General features: G+C 47.1%; 1 protein-coding gene across 3 annotated transcripts in view; it reads right to left on the reverse strand.

Moving 5' to 3' along the window:
- LOC119972772 (neurocalcin-delta) overlaps positions 1–14,304 on the reverse strand; it is a 320,343-nt gene that overhangs the window by 15,882 nt on the left and 290,157 nt on the right. For all 3 annotated transcript variants that reach the window (XM_038810120.1, XM_038810118.1, XM_038810119.1), the window contains one exon: positions 12,129–12,527. In XM_038810120.1, coding sequence (XP_038666048.1) covers positions 12,129–12,506 — 378 coding nt within the window. In that variant the 5' untranslated portion in view covers positions 12,507–12,527. The remainder of the gene's footprint in view (positions 1–12,128; positions 12,528–14,304) is intronic.

Below are 14,304 nucleotides of genomic sequence, written 5' to 3' on the forward strand. Positions count from 1 at the left end.
GGAAACGGCTGTGCTAATGGATTAACATTCAGGCTCAAGGGGGTAGAAATAGTCAACTAAACGCTTCACTCAAAGTTCGTTTGTAACTTGGGACAAAATCTGCACTGAAACCCGGAATCCTAAATTTTGTTTTACTTTTCTGGACTGCAGATGGCGCTACGTCTGTGCTTTGTCGTGTGTCGGTGGTATTCTACTAGTGTCCCATATCGTTAAATCACACAGGATATACCATATAGAATGTGGCCCAGCCAGCCCATGTTGTTGTTTATGCTCCATTCGAGCCTCCTGTTCTCTCTTTTTTTCTCATTTAAAAATATTTTTAAAATAAATTTAGAGTCCCCAATTCATTTTTTCCAATTAAGGGGCAATTTAGCATGTTCAATCCACCTACGCTGCACATCTTTGGGTTGTGGGGGCGAAACCCACGCAAACACGGGGAGAATGTGAAAACTCCACACGGACAGTGACCCAGAGCCGGGATCGAACCTGGGACCTCGGCGCCATGAGGCAGCAGTGCTAACCCACTGCGCCACCGTGCTGCCCGGTTCCTCTTTTCTCTACCTACATTCTCTTCTCCCTCAAATGCTTGCCTAGTTTTCCTTTAAATGCATCCATACTGCCACTCCCTGTGGGAGCGAGTTCCACATTCTCACCATTCTTCGAGTGAAATACTTTCTTTTGAATTCCCTGCTGGATCTCGTGGTGACTATCCTATTCTGAAGGCCTCTGGTTTTGCTTTTCCTCACTGGAGGAAGCGTACTTGCTGCATCCACTCTCGATCCTCATATCTTTAAAGGTCTCCAGCTCTCGGCTGTCTTTTCTCAATAGGGATGAGATCCAGTTGGTCAATCCTTGCGTGCACCCACTCATTTCTAGCCCCACCCTTGTAAATCTTCTCAGCACTATCTCCAGTGCTTCTATATCCTTTTTATAATTTGGTAATCAGAGCTGCACGCAAGGTTCGACACAGGTTTATTTAGAGTTACGTCCCTACTTGTCAGTTCTGTCCCTCCAAATATAAAATCGAATGTTTGGTTTGCTTACAAAGAACAATATAGCACAGGAACAGGCCCTACGGCCCTCCAAGTCTGCGGCAAAGTCTGCCTAAACTAAAATGGTCTGCACTTCCGGAGTCCGTATCCTTCCATTCCCACCCTATTCATATATTTGTCGAGATGCCCATAAATGCCGCTATCGTACCTACTCCCACCACCTCCCCGCGTTCCATATATTTACCACCCTCTGTGTAAAAAACGTGCCTCGCACATCTGTTCCAAACTTTTCCCCACGCACTTTAAACCCATGTCCCCTTGTGGCCTTGCTCACCTTCAGTGACTAATGTATCTGTACTCTGAGATTCCCTTGTGTTCCTCTATCCCAGCGAGACTTGCACCTTCCAAGTAATGAGCGACCTCGCTACTCTCCCTCCCAAAATGTGCTGCCTCACATTTATCCGTGTTGAACCTAATTAGTCAATTATTTTCCATTATGCAAATATATTCATGTCCTCCTGTAATTTGTTGCAGTCCTCCTCTGTGTTTGACTAACCTGTCCAACTTGGCGTCTTCTGTAAATTTAGATTCCGTAGTCAGAATTTACTGTAAATTGGGAGCAGCAGTGATCCTTGGGGGAAACTGCCTGCCGCCTTCTGCCTCCCTGAAAAAGTACCATTTACTCCCACTCAATGCTTTCTGTCTTGTAGTGAGCTGGCAATCCATTCTGCTACTTGTTCCCTGATTCCACATTCTCTGGCCTGTGATGATTCTTGGCCAGACCCCAAGTTGTTGGTGAGGTCTGGTTTGGGACCAATAATGTCTTGTTTAAAGTAGATAAAGTGTGAGATTCAAGACAGTTACTCAGTGAATAAAGCCACAAGATTCCATGGGTTGCGAACAGATAAAAATAAGCTTTACAAGTTCAGAAAGATAGAACAATGTGTTATGCCTATCTTATAGTTTAACATTCAGGGTAAATATAAGGGGCGGGATTCTCCATTTCCGAGACTAAGGGCGGGATTCTCCATTGCCCGATGCCGATATCGTAATCGGCGAGCGGGCGGAGAATCCGTTCCAATGCCCAAATCGGGGTCGGTAACGCGTTGGCGCGTCATCGACAGGCCCTCCCACAATGCTCTGCCCCCCCGTTGGGTCGAGTTCCCGACCGCGCGGGGGACGTGTGGGCTCAGCGGTCGGGAACCTGGTGTGGCGGCTGCGGGCTGTGACCAGCGCTGCCACACTCGGCTGGGGGGAAGGGGCTTCCGCAGAGCTGGGGGGGGGGGGGGGGGCACTGTTGGGGGGTGGCCGGGAGTGTCCTGTGGAGTCGTGGATGGTGAGTCGAGTCCGTGCATGGCCAGCGCCATGTTGTACGGCGCAAACGGTGCAGGTTGCCAGCCGTGCGTATGAGCGGCCAGGGACCCAACCACCGTTTTTGCCACAGGAGTCGGGAGTTTCACCCGGCGTCGCTGCGAGCCCTTCACCGGTCACGGAATCGGTGAGGGTTCGCCGCCGATTATTGGGTCGTAAAACGCCCGGGAATTCTCTGTTTGAGCCGGCACTTAGCCACATGTTACCTCATCAATAAGTTAAATAAAGTTAGTCCAACACAATTTGTCCTGAACAGCTTTGCACTGCCTCTCCTTCATTACTGGTACTCCATGCTTTTCAAAGTGACTATTCATTTTCTCCCAGACTGTTGGTTCTTAAAAAAAACTAACATTACACTGGCTAGCCGGTAATTGGCAGATTTAACCTTCTGTACTCTTTTTAAAAAATAAATTTAGAGTACCCAATTATTTTTTCCAATTAAGGGGCAATTTAACGTGGCCAATCCACCTAACCTGCACATCTTTGGGTTGTGGGGGTGAAACCCACGCAGACACGGGGAGAATGTGCAAACTCCTCACAGACAGTGACCCAGGGCCGGGATTCGAACCCAGGTCCTCAGCGCCGTAGGCAGCAATGCTAACCACTGTGCCACCGTGCTGCCCTTCCTTCTGTACTCTTTTGAGCAAGGGAATAACATTTGTAATCCTCCAGTCCCCTGGCACCACCCAGTATTCTGAGGAAGATTGGAAGATGACAGCCAAAAGGGGTAAAAACCTAAGGCTAAATTTTCTGGGTGTGTCTGCTGGTTGGAGACCTGGCTGCCTCCTCCTGGAAGGCCCGCTTGTGTTAAGTGCCATGCAGGCATTTAAGTGGGCACCCTGCTGGGACTTCCCCGGATCAAGGACCCTGGGACAGAGGGTCTCACCTACTGAGAGATATTGGCCAAACAGAGGCCAGCAGTTCCTTTGAGTGGCAGTGCCGCTGGGAGGCCTTGGCTCCTGCTGGAATGGCAACCACTGGAAGCCCAGGCTCAAGGCGTTACCCAGGCCACAGGTAAGTGATGTCAGGAAGAGTTTTGGGTGGAAGTTGTCGGGAGAGGGTTGTAAGTGCAGCAAAATCAGGGGGTGGGCCTCAGCCAGCATCCCCCTTCCTGAGGTTGTGTACCTCAATTATAATAATGATCATCATAATCTTCATTAGTGTCTCAAGTAGGCTTACATTAACACTGCAATGAAGTTACTGTGAAAAGCCCCTAGTTGCCACACTCCGGCGCCTGTTCGGGTACACAGAGGGAGAATTCAGAATGTCCAATTCACCCAATAAGTGGGAGTTGTGGGAGTAAACAGGAGCGCCCAGATGAAACCCACGCAGACACGGGGAGAACGAGCAGACTCCGAACTGACTGTGACCCAAGCCAGGAATCGAACCTGGGACCCTGGTGCTGTGGAGCAACAATGCTAACCACTGCACTACCATGCCGCAGCTGAGGCACTGTTGACCTTTGAACAAGGAATTCCCTCCGGGAGGCTGCAAGTAGGCTGCCCAGTTTTGCCTATAATGCGCACCGCATGTCATTAATACTAGCAGCAGTGGGATGAGACCCTTAAGTGGTCATTAATTGTCCCCTTAAGGGCCTCAATTGGTGGCTGGGCGTAATGACGAACCACAGGCCTTCCTACCTCTGATGTAACTCTGACATTGATGGGTAGGTAGGGATGTCGCCATCCTGCTTAACTAAACGTCCCTCCTGTTTCCAAACACACGGCATGAGAGGTAGAAAAATTCTACCCGCAGTGTTTCTGCCACAGTGTCAACCTTGTATGGATTTTCTCGCAGGCAATGATGTGAACAGCAAATTGTGCCAGCAACCAGTGCAGAAAGAAGACGCCTATGCTGCCTGCAGCACCAGACGGGGAAACTCACCAGGGGGAAATAATCCTAAAGCTTTCAAAGCATCTGTGACCACAATCCCTCACCGAGTAAGAATCTAGCTGTACCACAGAATCCATTCTTTCTTGATTTCATCCATGGTTAAACAGGATAAGCCACAGAAAACAGAGCCAAACAAAGTGAGAAATTACAGTACAGGGGGGGGAGAATAAAATTGGATTGCGATTTGGAAGCACTTACATGTCAGTGTTTATACAGCAGTCCTTCTGGGAAAGGAAATGGTTTGTGCTCAGCTGGTCACACAAGTTGCAAACTGAGTCAATGCATGCTGTCAACCCTTAAAGCAATATCGCCACTGTGATTTTGCACAGACTATGATGATATTGGTGATTTTATTACGATCACGGACCGGATTCCAAGTTGCTGGGATACTGGACAGCGACCCCAATGTTTTATTTGAATTTGTAAGTCTGGAGGATAGGATACCTCACTCCAGGAGTGAGTCCGGGCACAAACAGGGATACGGTATATTGAAACAAACTTTATTACTGACACAGAATTAAAATAACTTTAACATCATACAAGAAAATAGCTGTCAATTACCTGTTAAACAACGATCAACAATAACATGAAACACTAAATCCTAACTGCGATCTTTTATCTCCATTCAAGCAAAACCCATCTCCGGTCAAAATCCACTCTTGAATACAGTTGGCAAACACAGGGTTACCGGCTCTACAATTGAACAGCGTTCCTTTTAAAAGACTGATTGGAGGGAGCGAGAAATACGCTCAGGAAATAGCCTGGAGATTCTTGCCTGTCTCAGTGTAACCTGCCAGCCTTTGGCAAAAGTCTCTAACTCATCTGAACAGTTTTCTACTTTTACAATGCCGGTCAATATAATGAAATATTTTCTAAACTAAATTCTATCATTAATCACTGTATTAAAACATATTTAACTGATTATATACTTATTACATTTTGCCAACAGAAGATGTCAACACCTTTTCAACTTACCTTTCGAAAGGTCTCTGACTCCAAACTAGGCTCCCTCCGTGGTTCACGACTCCTCCGAGTTACAGTGAACCATGTCTCCTGCCAAAACAGGCACCGCTCTATGGAAATGGTGGCCGGGGTATGAATCTAAAATTCCCACCCCTACAATGGAGTAGACAAGGGCAGGATTGCTGATGGCGAGCTCATTACCCACACCCTCCTCCCGGGGCCATTAAAGTAATCCCACAGGATGGAAATGGGAGCAGGAGTCCTGGAATCGGGCCCCACCCACCATTTTTAAATCCTGCCCACCTCTGTTCTGGCATGAAAATCCAGCCCTTTGAAAATCCAGCTCATCTGATTCGACGCCATGTTTAATTGGCCTGAAACCAATCTGAACCCACAAATGGGGGGAACGGTGTGACTCATTACAATCTGAAAAGGTTAGGATTTTTCCCACTGATTTAATATTAAATTAAAACTGGCCAAGAAAGTTGCAATAGCGTTTTGTTAGGCACCAGCATGAGATATCTCCACCTTATCTCCACAATCTGTATTTGGATAGAGCCAAGGGCAGCCTTGCATTGCATTCATCTGCCAATTTGGAATTGAGAGGCTGGAAATTACTCTGACTGATTTGACTTAAGTCTGGATGAGATTTATAAGTTCTTAGTTAAGCCACACAGAGCACCCCATGTGGAAGGAAAACGTGATGAATAATCTTTTGCCTTATTTAAACCGCACCTTCGTAGATGGAGCGACGTTGATAAAATCCTCAAGGACGTACGTAACCATGACTATCCCTCACCCCGTTGGGACAGTCGGCAGAGGGGTGGCGAGAAGTGGAGTGAAAATGTACAACAGAAGAGATGAAGACCATCAGGAATGCACTAAAACAGCGAATATTACGTTGGTAACAATCCTGTTTCTTGCTGGATCGTTGGAAAAGCTGTGCACTCTAGCAAATGGAAATCAAAATAATTCACTGTACAAATACCTCACGCAGAGCTGACTTACTTGTAAGGCACATTTGCTGCGCGCTATTTAACATGGGAAATTAAAATATCCATCTGGCACAGACTACAGCCTATGATTGTATGCTTTGATCTTAAGATGATAAGAGATAGAAGCAGGAGTTGCCATTCAGCTCATCAAGTGGATCTTACCGTGACCCTAACTCCCTTTCTTATCTGTCCCCTTGACTCCCTTGTCAATCAGCAATCAGTCCAACGCTGCCTTGAATATATTCAATGACCTAGTCCCCACTGCTCTCTCTGGAAGGGAATTCCAAAAACAAACGATCTTCCGGAAGAAGAAATTACTCGTCACCTCCACCATAAATGGGGGACACCTTGTTTTAAAAATGATATCCCCTGGTTCTAGATTACCCCACAAGAGGAAATATCCTCTCAGCATCGATCCTGACAAGCCCTCTTCGAATCTTCGGCTGGATTCTCTGTTCCTCAGATGAAGTGTTGACGCCGGGGCAGGATTCGTGGACTTCTGTGACAGCAAAACTGACGCCTAGACCAATTCAGCGACTGTTAAGGGGCTAGCACCGGCGTCACACCGAACACAACCGACTCCAATGAGAAACAATGCTGGATTCACCGGATTTGCGATTGAAACTCAGGAGGCTGACAAGCTGCTGCCTCATAGACACACTCCACCCCAGCCAACAAGATGGCACTGGTTGTGTTGGATTGCGCCCATCTCACTGAAGGGTTGGCTGGGGTGAGAGGGCACCTGGGGAGGGGGGGGGGGGGGGGGGGGGGCTGAGTGTGAGGAGGAGATGGAGCCTCTGGCCCTAAGTTCACAATGAACAATCAGTAGCGTGCGCGGCTGCATGGCTGCCTTGCAGGCTGCGGCAATGGTGTTCCGTGCCAGTCCACCCTGACCCCACAGCCCACCTCCTGGCCACCCCCCAGTCCTAGCAGAAGCCCCTTGGCCAACGGCACGGCTGTCAGCAAAATATGGCGATATTGGACATTTTAGATAACAGTCAGGTAAGGCCCCGGGATCGGACAGCTACCCAGTGCGATTTTACCAAAGGTTCTCTGGGATGCTGGGCCCGCTGCTGGAGGGGGCATTTAATGAGGCAGGGGAGCCGGGTGTTCTTCCCCCAACAATGTCACAGGCCTCGATCTCACTGATCCTGAAGCGGGAGAAGGACCCAGAGCTATGTGGGTCATACAGGCCAATCTCCCTATTGAATGCCGATGCCAAACTGTTGGCTAAAATCTTGGCCTCAAGGATAGAAGATTGTGTCCCGGAGGTGATAGGGGAAGACCAGATGGGGCAGCACGATAGCAGAGTGGTTAGCACAGTAGCTTCACAACTCCAGGGTCCCAGGTTCGATTCCCGGCTTGGGTCACTCTCTGTGCGGAGTCTGCACGTTCTCCCCGTGTGTGCGTGGGTTTCCTCCGGGTGCTCCGGTTTCCTCCCACAGTCCAAAGATGTGCGGGTTAGGTGGATTGGCCATGATAAATGACCTTTAGTTTCCAAAAAGCTTAAGTGGGGTTACGGGGTAGGGTGGAGGTGTGGGTTTGGGTAGGGTGCTCTTTCCAATGGCCGGTGCAGACTCGATGGGCCGAATGGCCTCCTTCAGCACTGTAAATTCTATGATATGATAAAGGGCAAGCAGCTAACGGCCAACGTTAGAATGCTCTTAAATGTGATCATAATGTCCTCAAAGGGAAGGGAGGTGGAGGTAGTGGTCGCGATGGACACAGAAAAGGTCTTCGATCGGGTGGAGTGGATCTATTTGTGGGAGGTGGTGGGACGGTTCGGGTTTGGGTGGGGCTTCATTGATTGGGTTCGGTTGTTGTGCCAGGCACCGGTGGTGAGTGTACGAATGAATCGGCTGACGTCGGGCTATTTTAAACTGCACCGAGGGACAAGGCGAGAGAGCCCCCTCTCCGCACTGCTGTTTGGTTTGGCCATAGAGCCGCTGGCGATGGCAGTAAGAGCATCATGGGACTGGAAGGGGGTTGATCGGGGGTGGGGATAAAACACAGGGTGTCGCTATACGCTGACGCCCTGCTCCTGTGTATCTCCCACCTGTTAAGGGGATGGGGGAGATTATGCTGATCTTAGGGGAATTTGGCCGGTTTTTAGGGAACAAATTGAATATGGGGAAAAGTGAGATGTTTGCAATGCAGGCGAGGGGGCAGGAGAGGAGATTGGGAGAACGGCCGTTCAGAGTGGTGGGTGGAAGCTTCCGCTACTTGGGAATCCAGGTGGCACGGGAATGGGAGCTGTTACATAAACTAAATTTGACCTGGCTAGTGGAACAAATAAAGGAGGGCTTTTGAAGGTGGGGCATACTCCCGCTCTCACTGACAGGGAGGGTACAGACCGTGAAAATGACGGTCCTCCGAGATTTCTTTGTTTTCCAGTGCCTCCCCATCTTTATCACAAAGGCCTTTTTTAAACGGGTAAATCAGGTGATTTCTGGTTTTGGGTGGGTGGGTAAAACCCCGCAAGCACAGGGTAGTTTCTAGAATGGGGGTGGGAGAGGGGAAGGTCTCGGATATCTATAAAGAACTCATGGAGTCGGAGGTAACTCAGATAGAGGGCAGCATGGTAGCATAGTGGATAGCACTGTGGCTTCACAGCTCCAGGGTCCCACGTTCGATTCCCCGCTGGGTCACTGTCTGTGGGGAATCTGCACATTCTTCCCGTGTCTGCGTGGGTTTCCTCCGGGTGCTCCAGTTTCCTCCCACAAATCCCGAAGACGTGCTGTTGGGTAATTTGGACATTCTGAATTCTCTCTCTGTGTACCCGAACAGGCGCCGGAGTGTGGTGACTCGGGGGATTTTCACAGTAACTTCATCGCAGTGTAAGCCTACTTGTGACAATAAAGATTATTATTATTATTATTAGACACTTGTGTTGGTTTTTACAGAGGGGAAGGTCGGACAGTGTTTCTTGTATTGCGGGAGGCACCAAGCGCTTCTCTGATTATTATTTTTAAAAATCTGTAAATGAAAAATCTGAATTTGAGCATCACGCTTCCGTAAGCGTTCTCCTCCTCACTCGCTGTAAATGTGCAGAAATATTGTGGCAATAGAGCCCCAGGAAACCCGGCAGTAAGAGGGATGTGTGAGCTGCCGGCACCCCAAGATAAATGGCCTCCCCAGCCTTGGGTGCGTGTGTGTGGGCCTGAAGGATTGGAGTGCTCCGCCCAGTTCCTCTGCCTCCCCCAATTCCAGCCATCAGTCTCCTCATATCCCCAGACTTCCCAATTGCCCCCCCCCCCCCCCCACCCCAATTAGGCTGGGCTAAGCCGGAAACAGAACAAAAACATGCAAATAGAATCTGGCTCCTAATAATGGCCCCAACCAGCTTCTGCAAAACGTGGGACTATAGAGTCAGTCGTAAGGAACCTGAAAGTATCTCCATCTGTACCATGCAGTGAGGGTGTGACGCAGGCCATCTATCGAATTAAGTTCCATCGGTTATGCCCTGACAATATGCCTCAGCCTGAACTTCAAAACAGCCCATCCCCCAAAAGTAACTGCGGAATTTCCCATCTTATTTCACACCGTGTGGGTGAAGAGTAACTTTTATCACCTGGTGAAAAATGGACGGCAGCAAATCGACTCCTTGTTTTACACACACTTCTCTTTCCTGGGGAAAATCGACTCCTTGTTTTACACACACTTCTCTTTCCTGGGGAAAATCGAGGCGGTGAATTCACAATTGTCCGTTCTTCAGCCGGCCTAAAGAACTAAAATGAATCCCCGCCCTCGTCTGTCTTGCGTGCTGTTCATCTTTCACCTGCGCCTTTGCTACATCTTCTGGTTATTATACATACGCAGTCATATTTCCAGCCTAGAAAATGTGCATCAATGCCAACGTGAAACCTGAACTCGAGAGGCTAGGGTTCAACCTCCTGAAAAATGCCGAGACTCCACAACCGAGGTCGGGTAAATCTCCTGTCATTTTTCTTTCCCGATTTCATTCTGCCGTCACTCCGAGTGCAGTCTTCAGTATTCAAACAAAAGATAAAGCACAATCAAAGCGCACAATACTCTACAGGGGCGATACATTCGTGAATTTTAGGATCACTCAGGTGTCCTGAAAACTCAGCACCCGTTTTAATTCTCCCTCGTTACCTCCACATCAATGACGGGGAGGTTGATCTTTTTCAATGATTTATTATCATTTATTATAATTGAAAAAAACAATGAAATCCTATATCTTTTGGTCACGTAAAAGTTTGAATATGTGAAGTAGAGTTTGTTTTTAGACATATTCGGAATAAGAAGCCGCTGCAGTACCCTGGGGGGGGGGGGGGGGGGGGGGCACGGTGGCACAGCGGTTGGCACTGCCGCCTCTCAGCGCAAGGACTGGGGTTCAATCCCAGCCTTGGGTGACTGTGTGGAGTCTGTACGTTCTCCCCGTATCTGCGTGGGTTTCCTCCGGGTTCTCCAGTTTCCTCCCACAGTCCATAGATGTGCAGGTTTGGTGGATTGGGCCTGATCAGTTGAAAATGAAATGAAATGAAAATCGCTTATTGTCACGAGTAGGCTTCAATGAAGTTACTGTGAAAAGCCCCTCGTCGCCACATTCCGGCGCCTGTCCGGGGAGGCTGGTACAGGAATCGAACCGTGCTGCTGGCCTGCTTGGTCTGCTTTAAAAGCCAGCGATTTAGCCAAGTGAGCTAAACCAGCCCCTCAGTTGCCCCTTAGTGTCCAGAAATGTGCAGGTTAGGTGTGGTTACTGGGATGGGACAGGGGAGTAGGTCACGTGGGGTGGTCTTTCAGAAGGTCAGTACAGATTCGATGGGCCAAAAGGCCTCCTTCTGCACTGTAGGGATTCTATGGCTCTTACTGTTACCTATAAGTAAGACAGATATTACAGTTATGCATTTAGATTAGTAATATCTCACCCCCAATAGCTCACCCCCAATTAACTCATTGGAACAACAGGATGAACAAGTCCTTTCAGGTTTAATCCCGTGTTGAAAATTGAAAAGAAAATAGCAATTATAGATGTTAAACAATTGCCCATCAAGAGGGAAGGAGAAGAGATTACGACAACATATACTGCGTTCACCTCCCCTCACGCCATCAATACCGTGATGGCCATTTGGTAACTTCCAAGCACGGACCTAAAGTGACGTCCCCTGGTTGCCATAGTTACTTTGCACACCAGTTTTCAGTGGTTTGTGACTACAGACCCCAGACAGGGTGGCTGTAGTGAGCCTATTGGCCACAGACTAATAAATGTTGCGATGAGACACATAAATAATGTCAAAATGCAGCAATTTGGACCATGGGACCATCACCTAACATTTGTCACTGCCTCCTTTTGTTGCTTCATTTTTGAAATTGTGGTCTCTCATAAGTAACGGTCCCCCTTTTCATTTAATGTTGTCATGGTACTAATGATAAAACGACACTTCAGACAAATCGAGAATGAAACCGAGGAAGTATTTATACCACGCCTGATTCTTCTGCGCACGGTGGCACAGTGCTTAGCACTGCTGCCTCACAGCGCCAAGGACCCAAGTTCAATTCCAGCCTTGGATGACTGTGTGGAGCCTGCACGTTCTCGCCGTGTCTTCCTGGGTTTCCTCCGGGAGCTCCAGTTACCTCCCAGAGTCCAAAGATGTGCACTGTAGGAATTGGACGATCTATGCAAAGACTTATCCTCTCAAGGGCAAATGAATTTCCAAGTGATTCACAAAACCTTAACAAGCATGGCACACAGTCCTAACTTAGCAACAAGTACATACTTTTCAGGAATATTGAGCACAATACCGTGGGTATTTAAAACTCACAGGGTCGAAACCCAGCTTATCACCATAAGTGGGGCCGGAAAAACACAAGGAAACCAAATGGAATCCAAATCTACAAAGGTTTAAACTGTATGTTACATCTAATAAAAGTCAAAGAATTGAAAGGTTACCTGAACGATCTCTAACATTTCTGACTTGCTGATATATCCATTTCCGTCTAGGTCATACATGCTGAATGCCCACTTTAGCTTCTGCTCCAGTTTGCCTCTTGATGTAACACTTAGTGCAATGATAAACTCCCGGAAGTCTATTGTCCCATCTCCATTGGCATCAAAAGTGCGAAAAACATGCTCAGCAAATTTAGAAGCGTCCCCGTAGGGAAAGAAGTTCCCGTAAATTTTCTTGAATTCTTCCATTGATAAATTGCCACTGGGGCAATCCCTGAGGAAGCCCTTGTACCACTCTTGGATCTCGTGCTCCGTGAAGTCTGTGCTGTCCAGCAAATCCTGCATCACCTCAGGCCGTAGCTTGCTGTTTTGCTTCCCCATCTTGAACTCAAAGGCCTTCAGCTGCAGAAAAATTCCAAAAGAACACTGATTTAAACCAGAGTACAGTGGGAGCCAGTCTAATCTGCCAAGGAAAACGGCATTCCTCATTAGCAACTGTATGATGTCAAAAGTTTAAAAAAACATAAACTGAAATGCATGCTCGGGAAAAGAAACAGAAAATCTTCAATATAAACAGTGGGTCAGTCAACAACTGAAGGATGAAAGTAAGTTAATATCCTGGCTGGAATCCATGATAAGAGAGTGGCACGGTGGTCAGCACTACTGCCTCATGGCGCCGAGCACCCAGGTTCGATCCCGGCCCCGGGTCACTGTGGGTGTGGAGTTTGCACGTTCTCCCAGTGTCTGCGTGGGTTTCACCCCTACAACCCACAAGATGTGTGGGGGTAGGTGAAATGGCCATGCCAAATTGTCCTTTAAGTAGAAAAATAAATAATTGGATGCTCTAAATGCATATTTTAATAAAAAGGACTCCATGGCACGATCCTTATTTGAGAAACTTCTTAAGTATTAGCAAGAAGAGTTCATTCACAATCACTTCAAGATGGATGTCTTGCTAGATATTAAAGAGACACTGCATTAATGAGACAGGTTTATCAAATCTTTTTCAGGCTATATTTAGCAAGTGAGCAGAACGAGAAGAAAGTTCATCATTATAATCACAGGAGAATCAAACACTTGTGACGTAATGATCTATTCCAATGCAGTTTATGTCGCCATACAATTCAGGAGAATTTAAAAAAAAATTGTCACTTATTTTTCCACAGAGATGTTTTAAAAGGCGTGCATTATCAACCACTGGAAATTTTAAATCTTCATATAGACTGGGACAATCAGATTGGCAAGATGAATTTGGAGAATGTTTTTGGGACAGTTTCCTGGACCAATACATTGCGGAATCGATCAAATATTGTGTAGTGAAACAGGGTTAATTACTAATGCCATAGCAAAAGATCCACTGGGAAATAGTGACCATAATACTACTGAATTCCATGTTATGTTTGAAAGTGACATACTCAAATCACAAACAAGAATCTTAAAATTAAACAATTACATAGGAAAAGAGAGAACTGGATAAGGTTAATTAGCATGGATCAACAGTGGGAAACATTCAAAATGTTCAACATAAATGTATTTGACAATCAAACTCAGGAACCCATTGCTCAGGAAATTAAGCACGGTAATAGATTAGGTTCAGAGGCTTATAATCCTTCAAAGAGCAATAGCCAATTTGACGATTGCGAGTGTTTTTTACAAACCAGAAAAGGGCAACCAAAGGTGTCTAAAAAGGGGAAAAATTAAATTGAGAAGGCCAGAAATGCGAAAAAAATTGTAAGAGCTATTATAAATATATAAAAAAGAAACAAGTATCTAAAGTAAATGTTGGTCTCTTAGGCACCAAGACAGGAAAGATTAAGAGGGAGAGTGAGGAAATGGTAAATATTGACCAAATATTTTGTACCTGTCTTCACAGTAAAATGTAAAAGGCACAAGTCGCAAACCGTAAATAGAGGGTAACCTGGGCAGCACGGTGGCGCAGTGGGCTCGCCCTGCTGCCACAAGGCGCTGAGGTCCCAGGTTCGATCCCGGCTCGGGGTCACTGTCCGTGTGGAGTTTGCATATTCTCCCCGTGTTTGCGTGGGTTTCGCCCCCACAACCCAAAAAGATGTGCAGGTTAGGTGGATTGGCCACGCTAAATTAGCCCCTTAATTGGAAAAAAAATAATTGGGTACTCTAAATTTAAAAAAAATAGAGGGTAACCTACGGTCTAAAAAGATTA

The sequence above is a fragment of the Scyliorhinus canicula genome, chromosome 10, assembly GCF_902713615.1.
Source record: "Scyliorhinus canicula chromosome 10, sScyCan1.1, whole genome shotgun sequence".
Lineage (NCBI taxonomy): Eukaryota > Metazoa > Chordata > Chondrichthyes > Carcharhiniformes > Scyliorhinidae > Scyliorhinus > Scyliorhinus canicula.